This window comes from Saccoglossus kowalevskii, chromosome 16, assembly GCF_978046115.1.
Source record: "Saccoglossus kowalevskii chromosome 16, keSacKowa6.1, whole genome shotgun sequence".
In the NCBI taxonomy this organism is placed as follows: domain Eukaryota; kingdom Metazoa; phylum Hemichordata; class Enteropneusta; family Harrimaniidae; genus Saccoglossus; species Saccoglossus kowalevskii.
This window is the reverse complement of record NC_140656.1, coordinates 7,278,832-7,306,814: the sequence shown is the minus strand read 5'-3', so window position 1 is coordinate 7,306,814 and position 27,983 is coordinate 7,278,832. Positions and strand designations below refer to the sequence as shown.

At 34.1% G+C, this 27,983-nt stretch overlaps 1 protein-coding gene across 1 annotated transcript; it reads right to left on the bottom strand.

The window, feature by feature from the left end:
• Position 1: 1 nt before the first annotated feature.
• Positions 2–27,740, bottom strand: LOC102807224 (equilibrative nucleobase transporter 1-like). The gene is made up of 10 exons (XM_085491493.1): positions 27,207–27,740; positions 17,979–18,102; positions 12,518–12,610; positions 10,980–11,244; positions 8,290–8,763; positions 7,020–7,283; positions 6,048–6,179; positions 5,167–5,359; positions 4,334–4,457; positions 2–3,836 (listed from the first exon to the last, which is right to left on the bottom strand). Exons 1-10 carry the CDS (start codon positions 27,542–27,544, stop codon positions 3,666–3,668), a joined length of 2,178 nt encoding a protein of 725 aa, XP_085347619.1. The 5' UTR covers positions 27,545–27,740; the 3' UTR covers positions 2–3,665.
• Positions 27,741–27,983: the final 243 nt, after the last annotated feature.

The following is a 27,983-nucleotide window of genomic DNA, read 5'->3' as shown; positions in this document are numbered from 1 at the left end:
ATCTTGCTAAACACGTTCGTTTATTTTTCATAACACAATGAAATAAATGACATATTTGTGTATAAACATAAATTTTTCATTCACAAATGAATCTTGACATTGCTAAGTAAAAATCAAATACCAAACATGAATCGACTGACAAAGACGAGCACCATTTCTATAAGCATATAATCTGTTTGTGTGGTGGGGTGTGTGTGAATGTGATTTAAAAATAAAACGATGTGTACTTATTTAAAAGGACTTTCTCACAGATGGCAAAATAAAATAAATTTAGTAGCATGTTGACTGGGAAGGCAACTCATTTTCATAGTTACGTGCAAATAACACTGTGTGATCTTGGTAAAATGATGCAAACATTATCGAGTAACAATCTAAAATTTTGGACCATTAACATAATTTTTCCAATTAAAATTCTGGCGCAACATTTTGCCTATTTAAGTATTTTTTGATAATATTTTTGATCATTTTTTACCAAATGGACATAATTTTACATGAGATGCAGATCAAAATTTTTGAAAAAAAATCTGAAAAATGTAACATTGTTTTGTGAATGTTGACGAAAGTTGACTTCTGAACTTAAAGGGTTAAACTGTCTAATAACCTCAGCTGAAATATCTGTTAAAATACTTCATTTTGCATGAAATTTGTGAGAAAATGATGAAAATCCCTGAGTCCCTTTTCAATGCAATGATTTATGCGTTCTTTCAGAGGATTCATTTTGCGTTTTTCATGTAAATTTCTAGTAAATCAGAGAAATATTTCTCCAGCAGGTGGGTACATAAATGAACATCCAACAACTCTGTTGGCATGGTATTTCAAAATGGTCGCCAAAATTGGACTTAAAGCAATAGGGAAATCACAATGTCAATCTTACCATGGAAACAAGTCCCACCACCTCCCTCCCTTTTTTTTTTTATTTGCTCTTTTTTTCAAATTACTTGATAAAACATTTTGCTTAGGTAAATATCAAGAATTTTACTAATCTATACTGAAGAATTTTGAATTGAAATATAGTATTATATTAAAACTATAAATAAATGTGAATTATTTGTAAGTTTAGTTAAATCAAACACTGAACAGTGGTGTGTTGTTAAACAGCGCCCCCAACTTCTAAAGTGGATATATACTGGGAGAACACGCACACACAAAACATAAAAAACATGTACTCGAATACGACACTCAAAATATTAAAGATTACAAAAAATCAGTGAAAATAAACTGCATGTGCATTAATTTAAACTTCATAAATTAAAAACTTTTTAAGAACTTCAGAAACAGGTACATATATGTTAAAAGAAAAAGACTGGTCACAAATTGTTAACGTTAAATCATAAAGTGACCAAGTTTTTAATCTCCAATAAAAAAACAAACAAACATATATTTCACTGTACTTTTTTGCGTGCAATATCAGCTGCAATAAGAATATATCATTTGTAGATTGACAAATAATTTGATAAAACTGGAATGACTAATGTAAAGGAAGATACTGTTTGAAATTTTCGCAATGATGACTTTTTGTCATTTGTGAAGTCATCATTTTGTGAAAGTCACTGATTTTTACCGACTCACAAAATTGAAGCGGTTTACAGTATGTCTATTTCTCTTATTCTGGAAAGGATAAAAGGTGTCTATTATATGAACAAAATACGTAAACAGAGTTAAGACTCATAAAATTATTACCTTTCAAATGACAAACCCAAATCAAAATGGCCAATCAGTTAATTATCAGAGCTTTCAGAATGGCAATGTGACTAAGATCTTCCCACAAAGCGATTCATCGTTTCTCACCTAAACAATGGCAGTTTCCAATGCTAACACAAAGATTATTCTCAACTGGTAACCAAGAATGGTTGCGCAGAGATTAATCTCAAAAAAAAAAAAAATTCTTACAAATTAAAAGTTGGTTTTCATTTAATAGAAATATCTTTTGATAAATTATAGAAATAAGCCATTCTGAATATTTATCATGTGACATGGTTACATAAAAATAAAAACAATAGTTGCTATGGTCTTTATAGACTCCATTGATCCATAGTTACACAATTCTCTGCGGTGGACTGTTAACAAAATGCACTGTACTAAATAACTTAAAGTTTTAAATATCAAATATAAAGTAATAATAAACAAATGCAGAAATACTGACCTATTTTGAGCTTGCAATATAAATATGGAACATCACGTGCAAGTACACACATAATTTACATGTTACATGTACAATATATATATACTACAATTTGATGAAGATACAGGTCTTTTCTACATATCAATGAGGTTATTTACATATTTCAGAGCCTTTTAAATCAAGCACATTTCAGAGATGTAATAAATTACCAATATGTTGGCAAGATTCACTGCAATAAACATATTCCAATATTTTATATGTACATTTTTTTTCAATATTAATTCAATAACAATCACATTTAATATAATATTTTGTTATATATTTTACCACTCCATTCCACATTATCAGTCAAGCAGACATTTAAGTTATATGTGCTCTTACGAGTATATCTACCAGTTACTATTCACAAGAGATGAACTTTTTGCCTATTTGTGCAGAATTTTAAACAAAATTGGGATAATTACAAAATATGAAAAAAAACAATAAAAGAATGAAAGAATAAAAGAATAAAAAAAAAATTTTGTGGAAGGTGTAAAAAGCTGACTTTGGGGTGCAAAAGACTAAACAGGTCAAAAACATGTTTAAATTTAATGTCAAATTTGATTCAAGGCATTAAGTTTCAATATAGACTTTTATCATATGAGCAACCATAATATTCAGGGTCTCTTAGCTGCGTTAGTGGTTTGCAGTATTCAGTCCATACCAAGCAATATTCTGTTATTTTCAGACCAGGTGTAAACATATAAAAATGACAATAGCACAACCCAAAATCCAGGAATAATAAATATGCTGTCAATCGATCTCACCCAGTCCATCGATCTCACCCAGTCCATCGATCTCACTGACCCAGTCAATCGATCTCACCCAGTCAATTGATCTCACCCAGTCATTTTTGTAATTTTCATAAACAGGTCATTGACACCAGAGATAACATGCAGTATTCCTCAAAGCAGTTTTTTTTTCTAAAGCTACGTACTTGAAGAAAAAATATAAATATTGCTATTATTGATAATAGATCACTCTATGCAGCGAACTAACTTACAGCAATTGCAAGTTTTTATAAGGTGTATGTTCATTTGATTCATAGAAGAAATTTACTCAACATCATACAATAATTGGCTCGAAGCGACATAGTCGTCATGCTGCACTCTGACTGATATGGGTACCAACTGATAAATAAAATACAATATTTTGTTGACATGAAATTCAAACACCTGCTGTGTGATGTGTAATCAAACTGATTTTATGACTTTAAGTACTTTCATCATAACTTATGTCACCATAGCAACATAGAATTATAAATATGTTAATAGGCCACACTACTGACCTTATAAATAATACAGTGTCAACCAATCACTTTCAAGCTGCATTAATTTTATGTGTACATTCTCATTTACATATCGATATCCCAAAGTAGATATGATTATATTAATTATTATTATTATTACAATTTGTCTCCACAATCGCTATATTTACACAGTTTTTTTTGAATTTCAACCCATTTTTTCTTTTTGAAATTTATACAAGTACATAGTATGACTGTTCAGACAGTTGATATCATGTTCATCACCTTCAGTTGCTCGCTGTCTCTCTGTCTACACAATCTCTCGTATTCTTCGGTTTCTCGTAAACGGTCTTCCCTCTTGCAGAAGTACGTTATATAAAACGGATGTGCGTAGGTTACAAGGTTTAGCACCAACAGTCCAACGTTAACCTATGAGACAATTAAGATATAGATGGTTATTGCAGAGTCAGAATGAATTGGATCATCAAACCAATACATCTATATATCTATGTCATGATGTAGAATGAATATATAAAATTTAAACATAATCAGTCAAAGCACGTCATTCATTAAAACAAAATGGCCACCAGTCAGCCATTTTGAATCCGATCTGAAAAAAAAATGACATACATCAGGGAACCATAAAGTCTAATTTATGTACAAAGTTTGAACGAAATCCATCCATAAACAACCAAGATCTGGTTTCGGAATGCCAGAAATGCTTGATTTGTTATGCTTTTTTAGCACAAAAATGGCCACCATTCAGCCATCTTGAATCAGATTGTGATAAGCTCAGTGGAAGAACTGAATTGTTATGCAAATAAGTTAATTAATATGCACACATATCATCCAAAAGATAATCAAGTAGTGACAGTCACCTCTCAAACGTACAAAACACATACAATGATAAACCAATATATACTCACAATGAATGGATCATTATCAAAATAATGTTGTGACATTTTAAAGAGTGGAAACTGGATAAGTCCAAATATGGCTGACAACGCCAGGCTGAATCCTAACAAAGTACCAAGATAATCCACAGGAAAACTGCAACATACAACACAAACGCATCTGTTATAAGGAGTAGAAAGCATTTACTGCAGCCATAAACAATAAAGGTTTGTATTTTTATACATGAGATATGTATACTAAAGGGTGTACATGCTTTGTTGAAAGGCGTTAACTTGTGTCATGAACCAAATTCACTAGTTACAATTAAAGTTCATGAGTAATCCACATTAGATCCTGAAGGATCTTGCTCAGTTTTTCTTTATCATCTACACAAATCCTGTCATGCCGTACCTGTGTAAGATGCAGAGAACTCTGAATCTGAAAATTCTTTTTCGGACATGTGAATACTGTTGCGATTTAGTGAGTGGAACAAAAATATAGCTCAAAGACTGATCAGAAAGCTCTGAATAATACAGACAATGATATGATTTCAAATGTAAAATGATGACTGTAGGGAACCAGTTTCAATGACAGGAATGTCATACATGTATCAACGTATTCCACCAGGTGGTAGGAGTTCGAGCTGAAGAGGGAAATTTGGCATTTTCTTTCTTAGATTATTAATTTCCCTCACGAGGCAACATATTAAAAACCCATAGGTGGGGCATAAACTGACAGTGTTGAAATAATCCCTGACATCAAATTTGTTCGTATAATAGCAAGTGGTCTAAATCCCTGCTATGGGACTATGGATTTTGGGGTGGGGTGGGGGTGGGTTGGGAGTGGAGTGGTGAGTTGTACTTACACTGTGGCAATAAAAGCAGCATTAAGACCATATACAAATGTCTTGAGTATGACTTGTAATACAAATGAAATGTATTGTACTTGCAAGATGGGTATAACTACTCCAATCGAAAACAGAACACAAATTGTGTTGGTCACCAGAAAAGCTAGTACTGTATCTTGTAGATCAGCGTTTGGACCTCGTGTTCTTTGAACTGCGAAATAGAAGATTTCAATGGTGTGAAAATAAATTTGATTAATAATAACTCATTACTAGTATAGAGGAAGTGGTAGTTGGTAATTGTCGCCCTTAGTAACCATTCAATGTAACCTGATGATTCATTAGCAGTATCTGAAATGAGTAGGCTACATGAAATGAGACAACTGATCAATTTTTGGTTTTCACTACTCCCAAAAATAGTTAAGTATGACCAAAATTATTGTGATTTTAGGAAATGTAGGCCCAAAAAAATCATTGGTGTCTGTGATGTGATCTGCATGTTTTTTTATTTAACATATGTATAGTATGTACTGTAAATGACTAATTTTCACTGGGTTTAAATTTCACTGATTAAGCATTTTAGGCATATTCGGTGGGTTTTAAATTAGTGCATTTTCCAGTCAGCGAAATAAGCAAAATTAAAGTGAATAATTAAGTCTTTTACAGTACTCACAGTGCTGAAATTTGGTGGCGACCTTCATTTCACCAAAAACATTGCCATAATTCATTTCTATGAGCTGGTCTACTAATCACTGCTTATCTTACAAATTTGATGGAGTATTGAATTATATACCAGATCATTCATATATTACTTCTTTTGGCCATAGACACACTACCAACATTTACATAGCATGCACTACTAGTAGAGCAAATTATAGAATAACTGGTTTTCTAAAGATTACCTTGCCAGGAGCCTCTACTGCCTTGTCGGGTCAGTGTTTTCTTTTTATGTCTATCTATTATCAATCCATTTAATGGTCCAACGAATACTGCACCAAACTGAAGAAAGGCAAACACCGTGGTGTAATGACTAACTGAAAGACACAAGAAAGGGTAAAGTACATTAAGTGTTTTTATTGGTAGTGTGTTTGGAAGATATTGTAGAATTATAAAAAAGAAATATAAAACAACTTGGCAAAACTATTCATTCTTAACTTAATAATAGTGTCAAACATCAATGAAATATTTGCCAAAAATATTCACTGAAATGAAGTTGTGAAAAGAACAAAAAGAATATAAACATTGTCGGCAAATGAGCAAATCTGAGAAACAACCAACCTTGGTATATGCATGGTAAATATTAATTAAAGAAATCTGACAAATTTTGGTCAGGGCGTTAATTAGATGAAAAGTTAACGCCGGAGTCAAACAATCTGTCATACCTATAAGCTCCACTGGTAAGCTAACAGCAGAGCTCGACTAAATAAAAAAACAAGTACATGTAATGCTAAATTTGGCATGAGCACCAGCACATCTTTTCCATCCCTATCTATTTTATTTCTAGACAACTCAGACTACCAGTAGTACAGATATATACTATAAGCGTCAATGATACATGACAGCAAAAAAAAAAAAAAAAAAAAATACAGTGCATAATGCTAAGTTTGGCAAGCACACCAGCAACTTTTGCTCGCGCATTGTACTATTTTTAATTCTTATACAAACCTATTTTTTTGCTGTCAACTAAACTACAGATAACACATGTGTATACATGTAGCATAAGCTCCAGTGATAATAAGGAGCAGAGCTTAAAAAGGGTGGCACATAACACTAAATTTGGCAAATACACCAGTATCTTGCTGATGCATAGTACCATTTTTTTCCCTAGAAATACCAGGCATATGCTAGACTACAAGATTATCATACTAACTTACCTTGAATGTCAGCTTCAGAACTAGATATCGATTGGCCCCTCACTAAAGTGTTTATCCAGGGGTTAAATGTTCCCAGGTAAAACCAGTTCCTATGTTGTACAATGCTCATCCAAATCAGATGAGAAAAGAACAAACCAGACAACAAACATTGCTTCAATGTTGTTGTTGACTTGGGAGAGTCAGCACTGTTAGATGCATTCTGGTTGTTGTTGATTGTTGTCATTCCCAAACCAGAATCCGGACTATAAGATCCACCATAACCATCTGAAATACAAAAAACTTGCATTGAAACGTGCTCACTGCATTGACAGAGATACAAAAACTGATGGTTCCCAAAACACAATGACAATTATATTATATGGAAAATAACTTAAACATTGTATGTGTTCTATTACAGAAATGCATCTCCATAAAAACACATATAAACCCAACATTTGTGTATACTAGACCAATAAAATATGATTTTGACCATAGACATATATCTGTTATTTATGTCATTATGTACGTCACAAATAGAACAAATACGACATCCTCTCAAGAATCGTCCCTCCGTCTTGATACGACAAATAAAATCTTAATCTTAGTCATTCAACATTGATATCAATTGCAATGACAGTGCTGTATACACAATTGCTATATTTCTAGACACAACTTTTTTTTTTGTAAGAGTGCCCTCAAGCCATGTAATACTTAGATAGCACAAATACACACCCATAATGTAAGAACACAAATCAGTCGTAAGTTTTCATAATTTGACAAATTCTAATGAGATATTAGTGGCTATCAGACACCAATTCCACAGATTTAGAAGATAAGGGTGTGCAACTTCCATGCATCTGTCACCACTGGCAATCACAGAAAGCCATAGACACTTGTTGTGATGATAGATCCGACAGTTAGTTGGTTGAGTTGTATGCACATTTGTTATATTTCTAGATCAGTATCCCAGGAAAAGTTCAACTGCGGAAACACAGACCACAATGAGGTTTTAACTGTCTATTCAAAGAGACAAAAAACACAATATATACACTGTGAATGTTGCAAGGGCAATAGAAAACATTGAACATCTTTCACAAAATCCATCTGTAGCATTTTCTAAAAATGTGATTTTGTGAGCATCTTGCTATTTGCGCCAGTAGCAGACTCTTATCTTACAAATCCTTACTATGATAAATAAATAGTTTATACAAGAAATAAGTTTTTTTGTAACAAATTTCTATTTAATATTCAATTTCATTGATTAATTACCTTCACCACACTCATTGCCCACCTGCTCTAGCTTCGCCTTGTGCCTGACATACAACCCTAGCCACGCTACTTTCCAAAGATTGACAGTCAGTTATCCTATCTGAGCTTATAGTCAGTGCATTTCTATCCCTACATGTACCTGGGTCACTTTCACCTAATACTAGCGATGGTGTCCCCACTTCTTTTAATGGAAATTCTGCATTATCATGCATGCCTGTTTTCTCCTCACTGCCAATCATCAATGTAGCACCACCTAACTTTATCTCCTCCATCTTGTTGCCATGGTGATCGGAGTCAAAAGACTCTGCGGAGTTGCAGCATACACATTTTTGACTCTTCAAATCAAGGCTAGTAACCTTACGGTAATTGGTTACATCTAAATGACACATGCTGCCCCTATCATGCCTCAATTTAGCGGCTAATCTCTTACGGTATCTGTCTACTTCGCTGTCACTAAGTGTACGTAGTTTTGATCGATCTAAGCGGACATTTCTATCTGATATTATAAAAGAGAACATAAAATAGAATTACTATACGAAAACAATATAATTTAGCAGCAATAAAATCCTGTACGAACATGAACAAAAGTGTTACGAATATATTTCTTATATTTGCTTTGTAAACATTAGATACAGCAACAATATAGTTGCCTTGCATTAAAGGAACATAATTACATCAATAAATGCAAATGACCGAGCAAACATAAACCTCATTCAATGCTTTTCACAGATATTCTGGGCTTTTATCTTTTACTTTAAGAGCGACTACTTGATTAAGGATATGCTTCGCTCAACACAATCACTGAACTACCTTCATATACCCTAGAGCGGTAATAGTATAATAACCGCATATTATGTCAAGATTTATTTTAGGAATGAACATTAGTTAGTATAAGAGAGCATTTTAAACGTAGTGAAAATCAAAGTAGATAAGTCAAAGAAAATATGGCTGCTTTCGTTTTCATATTTATTTTCTATGAGCAGACCATGTAGACCGTATTTATATGCAGTATTGAATATTAGCTATACACTAGATGTGTCTGAGATATTATAACAGTAGAATCTCTCAATTAAGTCGCTCAATATAAATTGGATACATTTTGATCTTCCATTAAAGTTGCATTGTCTGTAAAATGTTTGGTTGAAATGTCAAGTAAGATATCCGTATCAAAAGTTTCTAGCCAATGGCCAGACATCACTGAGCAGTTGCATAGATTTGATTGTGAATGTGTTCTCAGTATCTTATTCAGCAAGTCACAAATCGCATGTGGGTTCTCTGTTTGATGAACAAAGATGGACTATATTACAAAATCCATATTCGATGTGAAACATTTTCTATTAAGATTAATCTGAGATGCACACCACACTCTTGAGGTGTTTCCTGTATAAACCATTAGATACATCACTTTCAAATTCACAAGACAACTTTTTTCACTATGTTACCACTACACTGAAATGAACTTTGATCATTACATTTTCATTAAGTTTCGATCAGTAAAACGTATGAACACCAGAGCTTTCAGATTTGATTTCTAGCCAAGTTACACCAAATTGAAAAATGTTGCCATCCCACAATACAACTTTATAGCCAACAAGACTTAGTTGTACAACAATGTTTAATGAACCTGGCTTAATGGGCAAAATTGGTCATAAATCGCATGACAATGTTCATTAGTTTATTATGTACAATCATGAAGCTAATGTCCCATAGTACAATGAAATAGCATTATTTTGTGTGTTACAGTTAAGCTTTTTGAGAAACATGTCCTAATATTTCTTGAAAATTGCTATTTTTAGAACAATTGTATAGAACACAATGTTAAAGAAAAATTTTTGACACTTTTTGAAACCCAGATTTTTTAAATAATTCAGAACAACAAAATGTACTCCATCATTAACAATATATGATTTATTTCAGCCTATGTCACCAGGCTAGATTGTGAGATATTGCATAATATCTCTGCCATAGGAACCTGTGGTAAAAGTGTTATAATAGTGTCAAAATGGCGACTTTCCACTAAAATACAACCATCAATTTCTCGAAAAAAAGGCTGGTGGCCCCCAACTTTTTTTAGGTCAATATCCTTATATTGCCTTGGAGTACAATTTATTGCAAAATGAATTAATTCTGGGTTTTTTAATTTATGACTATTATTTGTGTTGAAAATTATGTTTTTCTTTGTTATTTATTAATTGATGGAAAGTACTATAAACTTTCAAAAAAACAATTAACAATGGTTGGTTAAAATGCAACTTTTCTGAAGAGAAAAGTAGTATCTGCCAAAAACACATACTGTCGTATATAAATATTGTCAAAATAGAATCTCAAATAAACACCATCCAGGAATGGATGTGAAAATGTGACCAAGCGACTTCCCAGTCAAAATAGCTCTGCTGTCTTTGTTGAGAGTCTTCCTCAAAAGAAAAATGACAAATGTTCTACATGAATAGTTATTTGTCATGGTTATTGTTCCCACAATGTTCAAGGTGTATCACAACCATGGCAGTTTACATGGTTGTTGCCATGCCAATTAGAAATCCGACAGAGGTCCACCCAAGGTACCTACATACCAAGTATCAAAGCAATTGCACTGGTAGTTTTTCAAGAAGCTGAAAATAGAAATGTTGACAGATGACGACAGACAACCATAGAAACAGCTCTGTCATGTAAAACACCGAGTGTGCAGTTGACTATACACTAGAAAGAACGTACCTTCCTCTGGGTCATTGTGAAATCTATTATGAAGCCTATGTGTACTACCATTTGGCACTTTAGCACTGCTAAGTGGTCTCAAGCCAATCTCTTCAATCTGCTGACCGGATGGCGATGTGGTGTTCCGGTAAAAATAATCCTTTGGCAGTGGAAATGGAATACGCTTGCTGGGCAGCAAAAGAAAGGTGTTGATGTTGATAAACAGAGTGAGTACAGCCAGCGCTATGAATATTGTCCGTAGGGATATGCCGCCCTCGTATGCGAACTGTGGAGAAATAACACAAAATGGCATTAGTTGGCAGATTCATTGAGGATAGAACTATTATATACACATGTATAGCAGTCAAGTTGGCAACCTGAATTCGAGTAAATAATGTAGTTTTTAAATTGTCATATTCTTGTTCTCCTTGTATGTATTTTCTCAGACCACTAAAGAACAGACTAGCTACGTGGCTTTTCCTTTGGTCAGATGCGTGTCATGTTTGTTTTTGGGCTTAACTTTTCAATCCAATAAACAACAGATCGAACTAACGCGACTATAACGTAATAACGCGATATCCATTATTATTTCATCAAATCTATTTCTACATTCATTATCCATGTTTCTGAAATTATAAAACAAAGAGAATAGAGACAATTATAATTTGTGCTCCATGAAAATACCTAGCTTCCTACCAAATATTAAATGACTTTAATCGCTTAGTTGCGTGAGCATATCAAGTTTTCAAACGTAGTGTCCACAAAAAACTACGAATAGTCCACACAAAGGAACACTGTCGACGCCAACACCGCCATTTGATCTTTATAGAAAAATTTCGATAAATGTTGGGAAAAGTCAAAGTAACGAGAAATATTACCATACATTTGCTCATTATGTATTCATAAATATCGTAGACGAAAGTAGGAAACATTAAAAATGCTGTAACTCATCCAAAAATTGACCGATTTCGACAGAAACGACGCGATGGAAAAGTCAGAACACATAGGTGTCATTTCCGGTTAGATCTGAAAGTATGTGTCTCCGATTTCTGCACTGGAATGACATTAAGAAAACACACAAAGCAGGTAAATGTGAGTATGTTCGGGAATCTTCGGGTAGACTTGTGTCAATAAACTACCAGCAAGGTCTGCCGTGGCACGCATCGTACTGGTGTAATCCCCAATTCACACCTAAAACAATAGGCGTTGCTTGTCTGTTCTTTAGTGATCTCAGGTATTTTGAGGTTATTATGGGAATACCACAAAGTATGCACGAGGGCAGTATAGTGATCACATTGATTGACATATGTGTACAAATGTTTGTGTTCAGTGATAAGATTCTATTTTAATTTGTTGTGATAGCGTCACATGTAAACATGTGATGTTGATGTTTAACATGAAATGTTGATGACGTAATTTCCCCTAAATAAAGAAAAAATTGAACGTTCAAACAAACAAGTGCAAATACATTTTGAAATGAATGCAGATACTGGATTTTTAACGTTTAATTCTATTTTTAGTATTCCCCAGCTGACCTAAATACCCCTCTCTAGTATTACCTTGATGACCAGCATTGTGATGGCAGATGAATCAAAGGCTGCTGATAAAAATGTAATAATGGTGGATCTTTTTGAAGCAAATAGATTGGCAATCTGCAAGAAAGAACAGGAAATACAGTAATTAACATATGCATAAAGAGCAGTAACAGGTTTTTGAGATTACTGTGTTCAGGAATCCAGGCTTAATAACTACATTTCTGTATTTCAATGACATTATAGGGTGGTGGACATCAAAACACAAATGTGCAAGATATGCCTCCCATATGAACAAGATTGTTGATAACATTTATCGCAAGGCAATGCACACAGAGTAACAAACACAGATTTATATCAGTGAATAATGAATTTCTGTGTTTTCCCTATTAACATGAGCAATATATTCATCTCTCCCAAATAGAAACTCACACACATACATGCCACCATATTAAATTTGTAGAGCAGTAAGGTGTGGCCAACTGTAAAAGTAGGGTGTGGCATACTGCAACAGCAGGGTGTGGCCAACTGCAACAGCAGGGTGCGGCCAACTGCAACAGCAGGGTGCGGCCAACTGCAACAGCAGGGTGCGGCCAACTGCAACAGCAGGGCGCGGCCAACTGCAACAGCAGGGCGCGGCCAACTGCAACAGCAGGGCGCGGCCAACTGCAACAGCAGGGCGCGGCCAACTGCAACAGCAGGGTGCGGCCAACTGCAACAGCAGTGTGCGGCCAACTGCAACAGCAGGGTGTGGCCAACTGCAACAGCAGGGTGTGGCCAACTGCAACAGCAGGGTGCGGCAACTGCAACAGCAGGGTGCGGCAACTGCAACAGCAGGGTGCGGCCAACTGCAACAGCAGGGTGCGGCCAACTGCAACAGCAGGGTGCGACCTACTGCAACAGCAGGGTGCAGCCAACTGCAACAGCAGGGTGCGGCCAACTGCAACAGCAGGGTGCGACCAACTGCAACAGCAGGGTGCGACCAACTGCAACAGCAGGGTGCAGCCAACTGCAACAGAAGGGTGTGGCAAACTACAACAGCAGGGTGCGGCAATTGCAACAGCAAGATGTGGCAAACTGCAACAGCAGGGTGCAGCCAACTGCAACAGAAGGGTGTGGCAAACTGCAACAGCAATACGTGGCCAACTATGACAAAAAGCCCATTTATTTACAAGTTGTACTAAATACCATGTTTCATAACATGCTTCCAATTTAGACTAAATACACATGTTCACCTAGGTATTTTGAGAGGAGAATGAATTTCACAAATATATATGAATGTTCATACATGTAACATCAAAAGTTCCCCCAATTTAATGTTAATTATTCACATATTATTACAACTGCCTCCAAAACATTGGTTTAAACAACCTTACTATCTATCAGTAAAGTGAACTGATGCCTAATGATGGCAAAAACACCATGGGAATCAAGCAATAATCAATAAAGACAATACAATGTACAAGGATAAACTATGATATATGTGACATCACAATAAATCATCATTAAACACAATTAAAATCTAGATCTGAATTGAATAGATAGCTTCACAGTACTAATGAAACACATCAGAATGAATGCATAGTGCCAAGACTGCTATCATACTATGCTAAGTCAAGAATTCTTAGGTGGACGTGACTAAGTTTACTCTGAAAGAATCGGGAAAGTTGGTTTCTATGCGAATACAATATCAGAATATAAATGACAAAATCAGCTAAATTATATGCTAATTATATGCAAGTTGAATGTACACAGATTAAATAATTAGGTACTGCAACAGCATATAGGGCCAATGGTTACACATCCCTTCAGATTGGTGCTGAACTGACACACCAACTATTATGTAATTCATCAGGGTGTACCACACACCGACTGAAGAATGGTTGGGTAGACAAACAAGTGAATGAACAGACAGACTGACAGGTGAATGAATGGGCAGACTGATGTATAAATGGATGGGCAGATTAACAGGCAAATAAATTGGTAAACTGCGAGACAGATGGCCATGAAAGCAGACAAATGGTCAGCAGGTAGACAAATGGACAAATGATGGTTTTGTAAAAGCAATTGTTAAGACAGATGAGTTTTGCATGGCTACGAGCAAATATATATGGCAGACGTTATTCACACATAACAATCCTGTTAACGGCAGAATAAAGCGAGAGTAGAAATAATTGCAGAAACCATGACGCATTGCTTTGAAATGGATTAAAGATGAAAATGCAGGGATGAAGAATAAGTGATGAGGAATTACTATGACATGATAGAGAGTGATTCAGTACGTTACAAGTGTCTTAAGTTTGTGGTGGGCAATAACCAACTCATATGATATGCCTCCCACATGGATTCATTTTTTTCATGGTTACTAAAAAGCTTTGAAACAGTTCTTTTGACAATTACACAGTGAAAACAACACTGACATAGTCCGGTGTACTTTTTTATACAAGTCCCAAGACATTTATCAGACTAGTAGATTTCAATGGAAAAGATGAATAAGTGCATGCAGAAAAAAACTGGTTAATTTTAAATTAGGCGTCACAAAGAATATATATTTTACAGATGAAAAATATCCTCATGATAACACAAAATAATTTAAAATTACTCCACATTGGTTTTATAAGTATGTTGGCATATAAAAGTATACAACAAGTTTCAAAATAAAAACACACATGAATGCACTGCTTAGTAGAAAACGATCAGATTAGCGTAATACACTAACGAGACAAAAATAGCCAATTTTTTTTTAGTATAAACTGAAAATTGACCTCAATTTTGTCTGTTGGTTCCAAAACTAGGGTTCATTTCCAGAAATATTGAAGGATATAAGAAAAAAGAGAAAGAGAGTCTGGTGGTGAAAAGGTTCATACATGTAGAAGCCACATCATGTCTTCCATTGTATCTTTTTAATAGAAGCCGCATACAGATTTTACAGTAACAGAAAATAGACATCAAGATTAGATGATAAGCATGTTATTTTATACATGGATCAGTGAACATCATTGAGAATTGCACACACGTCTTTTCAATTTGTTGCAGAGTGACACAACACATGACATACTCACACTTTGATCAGCTACATTTAATGCAGTGTGAGCGATAGAACGTTAGAATGATTAGCCACAGCGCAAAAGTTTTGTCTGGCTGTGCAAAATACATATTGACAAAATTTATTGATAAATAATGGGATTATGTTCCGGACATTAAACCATCCATGGAAATCTACATTGTATCTCATAGAGGCGAGAAAAGTATATCAAATCGATTCAGCAGAGCATTAGCCGCAACCTAATTGTATTATCACTTTGCTCAAATGTGCCTAGACTTAGTGCTAACCCAATTTAATAATAGGAAAAACAAAGTGAATCAAATCTTACATACAAAATGCTAAGTTTAATGATAAACATTTGTATAACCCAATTAACGATTTGAAAAGCCATCAATTTTTCGTGTCAATATTTTGGTTCAACATTTCGTAAATTTTGTTCGGATAACTTTTGATCTGATGCATATTATTTCCATTGTCAACAGATTATGATCAAAATTAAAAAAAAAAAAAAAATTGAAAAAAGATCATCTTGCGAAAAGCGACAAAGTTGACTTGGTATATTCACAAGGTTAAAGGTTAAAATGAACCAAATCACACAATGTAATGATGTACGTTAGAAATGTTGAAATCAGGGAGAAAATCAATACTATAATTGTAATGAATAAAATACATTGAAAAAACAAAGACATTAAGAATTTATGTGACGTAGGACTCTGTTGACATCTGTAAACACCGATTTGACACCGAAATTCATAATTCATACAAGAGACATGTTGTCTATCACAGTTGTTTAGTATCACCTATGAAGTCATCAAAGGTTGTCAGAAAACACCATGGAATGGAATATCAACTGATAAAAGTATAAATTATTCATACAATGATGTAGAGTGTGTATTACTACAAGATATGAATGCAGTTATGCACAGCATTCACAATTCTTGTATTTTCTACATTATTAAAGGGACTGCTTTTTTGGCTATTTGTTTTATTTTTAATAATAATTTTGGTGAAACCATTATGATTATATGGTATATGGGTAATGAATTTAAAAATGTACAGCCAAATTTTGTTTTTTATCATTTTCAAACACCAAGAAAGTCAGGAATATATTGGTGACTGGGCATGAAATGTAACAGACTCAATCACGTACCAAATCATTGAGCGATAATGAGTTCATATTGTCTCAATATCTAATAAATACTAGCATAGATGTGAGTTGGTTACCAATCACCATGTGGTGAGTCCCAGCCATTCATGAACCATAAAACTCAATATCGAATACTATAGTGCAACAACACTTGAATCATAATGTTTTCATAACGAGGTTGGGTTGATCAATGCACATAACTATTTCAGGAAAGTCCTTGAAAATTGCTAATACTTCAGGAATAGATTGATTATTGCTAAACAATGTAACAAAATTGGGCGACTGACCACATTTTGGAGATAAATGTGAGGTTATATCACAGGGATTAAGTTAATACATGAGACTATGGGGAAAAGTAAAACATCACCAGCTGTTCAATTACAAATTTCAATGTTTTGAAACTCAAGATAATAAAAGAATGTGTTGGGAACTACATATAAACAAGATACCTGGTAGTAGAAATAGCTTGGCTGTCCTACAACAGTGTGGTAGACAAGTCAAGTAATGCACACCCATAAGACAAAATGCAGATAACTCACAAACAATTAGTTTGGTTCTGGCTTCTAAGAACATGCCAACCTAACCTCACCTGATAAATTGTTCATAAAAATTAAGTACACCTCAAATATTAGAGCAATCAGACTGGTAATTTTCAAGAAGAAGTTGAATATATCATTTGTATCAAAAATGGCAAAAGAGAGAATTAATGATATTGTCTCAGAATGAACAAATCTGATAGCAGTCCATAGAAGGTGGTAGTTTCAAGAAGAAGTAAAAATATACAATTTTTTGAAAATATTTGCTTAAAATAGATGATATCGTCACAAAATAAACTAATCTGATAGAAGTCCATATAAAATATCCAAACAATCTGGCTGGTAAGAAGTAAAAAATGCAATAGTTGATGAATGACAGACAATCAGCTCCATATATATGAACAGCTCTGCTCTGTCATCTTTGGTGACAGTGGAGTTAAAAAAAGGGGGACAGACATATTTGTAAAGATACCACAGTTTCACTAGTTTGCTTTATGCTAACAGATGGGTGATAGAACATGTGAAAATTCCTACGCGCATGTCCACTTTGAACAAAGCCATGATTGATGATATGTTGAAATGAAGGGAGGGAAGGAGAGAGAGGGAGGGAGGGAGGGAGGGAGAGAGGAAGGGAGGGAGGAGGGAGAGAGAGAGGGAGGGAGGAAGGGATTCTATGATTGATTCTATATGATAGTGTGTGAGCACATTATGCAGTGTATTCACAACTGTAGAGGGCAGTGTTTATCTTTTGATACATACCTGAAAGTTAACCACAAGGAGCTGGCAACCACCGATAGCCCATAATATCATAGCAGGGTAGATGAGGAATGGTAATTCTGGACTGCTGAATATGAATAAAATAAACCCTCCCAGCAACAAAATACTGAAAAAAATTGAGATGCAAGAATCTGAGCATATTGAAATTAAACAAAATACACACTGTAAAATAATTTATGCTTAACAATGTATAAATAATTGGTTTTAAAGTTATTTGTCAATTTATTTTGTTTTGAACAATTGTAGACTCTGGCGTGAAATTTGCAGATAACTCTGGACATGACCACCTGTCATAAGTGTGCCCTCCAAGCTGATATGACACATCACTAAAATGTCAACAAAAGCAGTCAACACAATGTGTACACATTTGGTTGCACACTGGTACAGCATGCATTGTCTTTGACACTGAACAATCTGTGATCAATCTGATCTGAACAATCAAGTGTCTTTTAGAGACTTGGTCATGATTGGAACTAATGAATGAAATTTTATATTGCTATGTGAACCACGTTACGAGGGGGGGGGGTTATTAAATTTAAAATCAGAAAACAACCCATCCATGGCCGTGATGGCCCACACACTGACACAAGATCACACTGAATTCATTCTAAACCCCACATAATTCGAAATCGTGTATATCAAGAGAATTAAGAACAGAATGAAGCATGCAAGAAAACTGTGTCATGTTCATTTAATGTTTACCACCCAGTTCACCATTGCTTCACTTCTTCACTAACTCTAGTCACAGTCCCTCCAGTAATCACAGCTGGTATCAAACCACACCAAAACTTTAACATACAGTTAACATAAGCCTGTTGAAGCCTGAAATGTTGCTACAGGCTATAGGAAAATCACAATGTCATTGTTTCCATGGGAACAAGTTCGGGGATCACCCTCATACTTGTTGTTTTTTTCGTTTACATGTATACTTGATGAAATGCACATTTCACTGTGAAGAAAATCAAGAATTTATAGTAGTGCACAAGCAGTGAACTTGGAAGACACGACAGCAGCAGTGTTATTCCTGAATAAGGTAATGGGTGCAGCACCCTCTAGCAATTTTGAAGCGCCCTCTGTTGTGACAAAAATTTTGTTTTTAATTCATCCAAATAAAAATTACAGGGAAATTAATGAAATAATCCTAAGTATATAAAAGCTTCACAGGAAAGAAGCATGTTTAAACTGCATAGTGATTATACGTCTTGTACAATGATCTAAGTATCATCAAATGTATTTCCCACTGCATATGCCCCTTATACTGACAAAATCTTTGGGGGGAAAATGATGTTGTAGTGTTACCAAGTGACGACAGCCAGCCAGTAATGAGGTCAGAGTTCCCAATTAGTTTTATCTCTGTAGCAGCATATTGAATTCTTATTTATATACAACTATTTCAGATGCATGTCTGTATATTATTAAGGGTGCATTAAGATGACTTGAATGAGATCGCTACTAAAACAAACAAATGTCTGTACGTGTAACCCGGCGGCAATCATTTAGGTTTCATGTTTGTGTGAAGTTTGAATGTGATTCAAAGAAATCGAAAAAGACAACATGTCAGAGATGTATCTACAGAATAGCATTATTGAAAACAAAATTGACGACCAGTCGGCCATTTTGAACCAGATCTGTCAATCAAAATGAAGAATATCAAATTACCAAAAAGTCTGAAGGAAGTCTGTGCATACATGAAATTAATGCAATGCTTGATATGGTGCATATTTAGGAATAAAATGCCTTTCAGTCAATCAAAGATTTGACTGCGGCACAATTACAAGTGTATTATGTTTGAACATGACTGGCCCGGCAAGCATTTCTGAAATACAGGCATGAACAGACAGGTACACATATAGCAGCTGCTTCAGTTTATGACTGGTGGTATTCTTGTGTAGTTTAACACATCATAGTTTTTTTTCCCACTGTGGAAGTTCATATCGATTGCGATTGCACCGGCTCGTCACACTCACAGAGCAGCACTAACACTTTATTCATTAACGCTGCCACAAGTACATAAGCAGAATAACAATAAGATTGTTTTTATTTTATTACAGCCGAGGGATACCTTGTTTTATCACTTGAAATTGTGAATTCTCTATTTTACAATTATAATATCAAGTCAACCACACAAAGATGGATGTGCTTGAGTATTCAACTGGGGGCAATTTTCTTTTTAATTATAAAAAAAAACTGAATTTCATATGACAGGTAGCTCTCCCCAGAGATTCAATCACTTTGAGAACATATTTCATAATCCTACATTACTTTATTCACTGATTAATCAATGTATGATGGAATGTTCGTTTGACATCTTTACTGGTATATCTCTCGAGGGACTGTCTTGCATTGTCACAATCTTTACTGGTATGTCTCTTGAGGGACTGTCTTGCATTGTCACAATCTTTATTGGTATGTCTCTTGAGGGACTGTCTTGCATTGTCACAATCTTTACTGGTATGTCTCTTGAGGGACTGTCTTGCATTGTCACAATCTTTATTGGTATGTCTCTCGCATTGTCACAAAAGCTCAGAAAAGGTAATATTTTTTTTCAATTCAGGCAGGAAGAGAGTTTTAGCTTATTCTATTTTGCTGAACTTGAGCATATTAAGAAAACAAACAGCGATATGCACAAACATTTTAGTGAAGTACACATTACTTATTAAACATCAATACACAACCCTGACAGTGGATGTTCATACATACACTTCAAAATTGCCTGGTGCATTATTAACTGAAGTATAGCATTTATACACATGCTCATTATTTCGCATCTAGACTTGAGCCAAATTCAAATTTTGCAATGCTCGCATGTGACATATTACTGTACATCTACATAATGTATTATAGAAGAAAACTACTCATTGTACATTGAAAACTAATATTGTACTGAAAACTAAATTAAATGCCAATTTTTTGAAATGTTTTAACAATATTAGAATTCATATCAACAATAATACCGGTATGACCTTTTTTATCACTGTGCAAAATGTTGAGATATGAACCCAAATAATTTTACCATACAAATCAGTGCAAAAATTACAAGTTTTGACTATTTTTGACTTGTTTCTCCAAAATTTGTCCAGTGACCCAGATTTTATTTTCACTATCCTAGTGGCATTAACTCATAAAAATGAAACGCTGACGAGAATGACACGTAAGCAATTAGCTTCAATTCAACCTGAACCTCCTTAGTATACTAACAAAGATAAACTGATGCAATTATGCCATCAATTTGTTGCCAGATCAAACCCAATTTTCTATCAAATCTAATCAAAATTTGTCATAATCAAAAACAAATTAATTCTAATTAATCAAACATGTTTCATTTGTATAATATATCAGACTTTGAACTGTAAACAAAATCTTATTTTCACTTTGATAATATATTATATATTCACTGGGTCTTCACGTATTTTTCAGAAAATCAATAATCAGTTATATTGTAATTTTACATATTCCTGTAGATTTAATTTATTGGATTTCACTTATCAGCAAAATTAAAACCCAGTGAGTAATTGGATTATAAATAATACACTGTGTGTGCAGCAAGGAGAAGAACTCATTCAAGTGAGAATTACTGATAAAATAGAACACAGTACATGGATAATCAGTTCATGTTAGTAGTAGCATAAAGAAAGACGTCTTTATGGCCAAACTAAGTCATTTTTAATGATCTAGTATATAATAAACTAAAGTACAATTATAATACAGTAAATTTGGTATCACTAAGTGGCCTGGCTTGGTTAAACAGCATCAAATATTTTTGTGTACAAAAAAGTGCCTGTACATTATGGATTTGAAAACAAAGTTTCTGGTTCATAAAAAAATAATTAATAAGAGGATTTCTTCACAATGCCCCGTTTTGGCACCCTAATTAACATTTTGTACGATTAGTTTTGTTAAGACAGCACTGATATCATTTATATACCAAAAATACTCCATGAAAAATTAACATAAACATATGCATTGAGGACACGTGTATCACATGACGAAATCTGAAAAAAAGACTCGGCAGATAAGTCTACATTGGTAGTAATACTACAGATTACATGCGTCCTGAAAAGATAGTTTTGTGGCAACATAATCTGATACAGTTGAAACGTCAGATAACGAGCACAAAACAGTATTTAATTATTTGGGAATCATAGCCAGCTTTTTTTTTATTATTGTATTTGATTTCTTTTTATCATTACATTGAGCCATTCCTCACAAAAAAAGAGCCAAAAATGAAAAAAAAAATTCTTCAGAACCACTGAACATACTGAGCTGAAATTGTTTTTTAGGATATACATGTATGTACCAAATGTATTAAAGTTTGAGAAAAGATGAATCACACAATTTGCACACATCTTGGAGTGAATTACTCCTACTTCCCATTGGTCTAGAGACTTGAATTGCACTATGGGATAAAATGTACATACTATATATCAATAGATCTCATCTCACTCCAAATTAACACCTTTGTACATGAGATACACTCAACTAATCAAAGAAAGCTTAGAAAGAACTCCCATGTGCTGAGAGTATTGGAGACACATTAAATATAATTTGAAATTACTTAGCTGAAAACTAATTATGCAAATCAGAAAATTAACATGAACAGATTTGATTGTAAAACTAATGAGGTCTGCGCAATGTAACAAAAACTCTATGTACCAAGTTTAATTGAAATGTGATTAGAACCAAAAAATTATGAATTATTATGCTAATTAGGGAAATAATATGAACAGAGTTTTACCCCAAACTAATTAGGTTTGTACATTGTCCTAGAGCATCTTTGTACTAAGTTTCATTAAAATGGAAATTAGTACTTTAGATATCAGTGTGAAAGCTTAAAATTGGTTAATTATGCAAATTGGGTAATTAATATGTACAGATTTTAACCCACAATTATGCAGGTCTGTCTATTGTCCTACAGCATCCATGTATAAACATTCATTAATATGTGATGATTAGTACCTGAGATATCAGTGTGAAAGTTGGAAATTGGTTAATTATGCAAATTAGGTGATTAATATGCACAAATATTTACCAAAAACTAATTGGGTCTTTGCATAATTCTAGATTCATTGAAATGTGATGATTAGTACTTTAGATATCAGCAGAAAAGCTGAAAATTAATTATGCAAATTAGGTAATTAATATGCACAATTATTTACCCTGAAACTAATCAGGTCTCTGCATAGTCCTAAAGGATCTATGTACCAAGTTTCATTGAAATGTGATGATTAGTACTTGAGATACCCGTGGAAAAAGCTGAAAATTAACGAATTATGCAAATTAGGTGATTAATATGCACAAATATTTATCCGAAACAATCAATCTCTGCATAGTCCTTGAGTATGTAAGTACAAAGTTTCATTGAAATGTAATGCTCACTACTTATATCAAAAGCTGAAAATTAATTAATTATGCAAATTAGGTAATAATATGTACTGATATTACCATAAAAACTATCAGGTCTGTGCAGTGTCATATGACATCTATGTACCAAGTTTCATTGAAATGTGATGATTAGTACTTGAGATATCAGTGGAAAAACCGAAAATTGACTAATCATTATGCAAATTAGGTAATTAATATGCACAATTATTTACCCTGAAACTAATCAGGTCTCTGCATAGTCCTAAAGGATCTATGTACCAAGTTTCATTGAAATGTGATGATTAGTACTTGAGATACCCGTGGAAAAAGCTGAAAATTAACGAATTATGCAAATTAGGTGATTAATATGCACAAATATTTATCCGAAACAATCAATCTCTGCATAGTCCTTGAGTATGTAAGTACCAAGTTTCATTGAAATGTAATGCTCACTACTTATATCAAAAGCTGAAAATTAATTAATTATGCAAATTAGGTAATAATATGTACTGATATTACCATAAAAACTATCAGGTCTGTGCAGTGTCATATGACATCTATGTACCAAGTTTCATTGAAATGTGATGATTAGTACTTGAGATATCAGTGGAAAAACCGAAAATTGACTAATCATTATGCAAATTAGGTAATTAGTATCCACTGATTATTACCAAAAACTAATCAAAACCTAGCATTAGTTCAGAGCATCTATGTACCAAGTTTCATCAAAATCCAATAAGTGGTTGTTTAGATATCAGTGGAACAGTCATGGAACCACTAAAAAATAGCTAATTATCATGCAAATTAGGTAATTAATATGCACGGATGTTTACCAAAAACTAATCAAATCTGCGCATATGTTCAGAGCATCTATGTACCAAGTTTCATCAAAATCCAATGAGTGGTTCTTTAGATATCAGTGGAACAGTCATAGAACAGCTAAAAATTAGCTAATTATCATGCAAATTAGGTAATTAACGAGCATGGATTTTTACCAAAACCTAATCAAAACCTAGCATTAGTTCAGAGCATCTATGTACCAAGTTTCATCAAAATCCAATGAGTGGTTGTTTAGATATCAGTGGAACAGTCATGGAACCACTAAAAAATAGCTAATTATCATGCAAATTAGGTAATTAATATGCACGGATTTTTACCAAAAACTAATCAAATCTGCGCATATGTTCAGAGCATTTATGTACCAAGTTTCATCAAAATCCAATGAGTGGTTCTTTAGATATCAGTGGAACAGTCATAGAATAGCTAAAAATTAGCTAATTATCATGCAAATTAGGTAATTAACGAGCATGGATTTTTACCAAAACCTAATCAAATCTGCGCATTGGCCCAGAGCATCTATGCACCAAGTTTCATCAAAAACCGATGTATGGTTCTTGAGATAGCAGTGGAAAAGTCGGACACACATACACACATATACACACATACAGACACACTATTAACTGCAAAGACTCCCATTTTGTGCTTCGCACATGGGAGTCAAAAATTAACATCTATGTTAACTGTTGTTGCATGGTTATCAACTGAATAGAAGGAAAGAAACTGCAAACTACACTTTCTAGAGATGAAGCGTTTGCTGCTTATAACATTTTGCATGTGCCCATCATTTAAAAAATAATGCTTTTCAATTATTATCTGAATTCCAAATGACACTTAAATTGACATTGCTACCACCTATCTACGTCATTTTTAAGTCTCAGAAATGCATCATTGCTAGACATGTAAGAAAGGTGTGTTGATCAATTTTGATGCATGAGCAGCTGAAAAAAATGAATCAATCTTGACTACTGTACAATTTGTTGTTGCATTAAATACCCTGCAGTCATACATTCATTGTATTCCTTCATTTGCTGTAGCTTTTTCCTCTTTGCAGGCACTATAGAAACAGTATTAGAGGCATTATAAGGTTATACATTCATTGTATTCCTTCATTTGCTGTAGCTTTTTCCTCTTTGCAGGCACTATAGAAACAGTATTAGAGGCATTATAAGGTTATACATTCATTGTATTCCTTCATTTGCTGTAGCTTTTTCCTCTTTGCAGGCACTATAGAAACAGTATTAGAGGCATTATAAGGTTTAATACTCTCTTTTGCAGTTATTTGTTCAAGTAATTAAACCATTTTCTGCTTAGCCTCAACCCATATTTTATATTTAGTTTAATATTAGAATAAAAGATGATCTTCAATGGTAATATTTACAACAAATATACATGTTGAAAACTGTTTTGGGATGGAAAGTGGGTCTATCAATATTTCGTGTGAAGACGATGGGGTCAAAGTGAAACGTAGGAGTCATCCTTGTCAGAGCACATCTTTCTCCTATTTAGTTAATGGCAAATGAATGAATGCAGTAGTAGTCAAAAGAAACCCCCTATCTTCTTAATAACCTCATTTTAATATTACCGCTACTACTGCAAAATCTGTATTAGAAGCCACATCCCTAATAGAAGCCGCACCCATTCTTTTTGAACAATTGAGACCCAAAAATTCACCATTTCTCATATGTGTAGATGCTCTAATAGAAGCCACATCCCCTCTGTTGTATTGTACCATTTTAATAGAAGCCGCGGCTTTTAATACAGATTTTACAGTACATACAAATGTATGAATGCTATCAGCGATGATGTTTGTTTTGATTTTGACACAAGGCTTTTAGACACAACCATTTTTAACTGGAATTTATGGGTTTTGATACATGAAGTCAAATGTGTGAAGTATGAAAATGGTGAATTACTGAATCGTTGTACGAGCATTCTACGTTAGAACACAGTACAATTGTTTTTTTCATTTAGTATATGGCAATGTATAACAATGACCAATCTTTTTACAAAGTATGAGGAAATTAATGGTACATTAATGGAACTGTATTGATCAACTTTCCCATATCTATAATATAACCGTTTTATGCAGGTCACATTCAGCATACAGCAACCAATACAGATCAATGAAACATCTACCAATCACAGCTGTTGCCATGCAATGATTTCACATTCTAATCATGCACCCAGTGAAGTGCCAGGGGCTAGAATGAAATCTTCATTTATGATCTGGCAAACTAGGAAATGTATGATCGGTTCCTGATGGAAAGTTGATTACGATAGAAATTTTAATTAGCCACAGAAGATTTTCTCAAAAAAGCTCAAATCTGTGATTTTTCACTGGCAGCTGTTGTATTCATACAATAGCAGAGAACTCAAAGTTGGAATTTCTGTCTGGTGATAATTCACTTCTCATGAATGGACTGGTGTCATAAACACACTTTGTATCAGAAATACATAATTTTGCAATGTAAATAAATGATTAGTCAATTTATTGGGAAAAAAGCAAAATCATATTAAATACAGAAATGTTGCGGGCAATAAAATATTTTGGAAATAATTTTTAGTTCAAATGTTTTTTGTTCTAAAAATGACTTATTTCCAAACATTATGACTTTTGTAAAACCAAGCCTGACTGTGTTACCATTTTTAAATACCATAATGCCATTTTGCTGGGAACTTTAAGAAATATTTCTGAATAGATGATCAAGCACACATGATAAGTGGTTTTATTATGCGGCAGGCTCATTCAAAGTTTATGAATGACACTATCAATGACTTATGTTCACCCAAATTTGTCCTAAGCTATTGCACATTTCCACAGAATCTCAACATTACAACTCAAGCATTTAAATGTAATATTTGATGTTATATCAAATGGGTGTTTTAATTGTTTAATAACAACCAAGTACAAACAAAGAGCGACAAAATTGTAGATAATTATGACATATTTGAAAATATCAAGTGACACAGAAACCCACAAAAGCGGGTGACACAAGAGGAAATACTCACCTAATACAGATCTTCGACACTCTGGTCCCAGCTTTATCATATAAAATCCCATTAGGCAAGGTGCTCAAAGAAACACAAAATGCTGCCACTGTAAAAACCAGATTAAAATGACTATCTTGTTCGGGACACGCAGTTTCCTCTGCTGTCACATTTTTTGCAGCTAGCGTTGCATTGTTGTTGCATAAATGACCATAGTATTGGTCCTTGTAAAGCACATATACTAACGACGGCCATCCATAAACGCAGCCAGCAAAACACAGATTTTCAAATAGGCCCCAGAAAAGCGTCCAGAATTTGGCACAACAAATGCCACACCGATCACCACAGCAGCACACCATAGTCAATGTTATATCGCAGATGCACAAAGATCAAACTGCTGAGTAACAACACCAATTACGCACCACCATTGAAGTCATCAAATGATGCAGATACCAAGTTTAACGTTTGTAGTGTCATAGACGCAGCAATCATAACGTCATTTCTTACTAAGCACAAGCAGCCACAGAATATCTTCCTCCTTCAACTAAAGAGACATCTTATCAATCCATTGCTATCTGATATAGAATTACAGTACAGTGTTCCCAGTGGGCAGAGCAAATATTACATGGTACAAATCAGCGGGTATTCCACATCATTTCTATTCAAAAGTTGTATTTCTTCAGCTTTGTTGTGTAGCATATTATTACTAGACGTCTGTCATCCAAAGACGCATTTCAGCATGGGTAGAGGTTAAAACCTGCAGGGAAAGATACAGTTATTAGTAATCGAAAATCAATA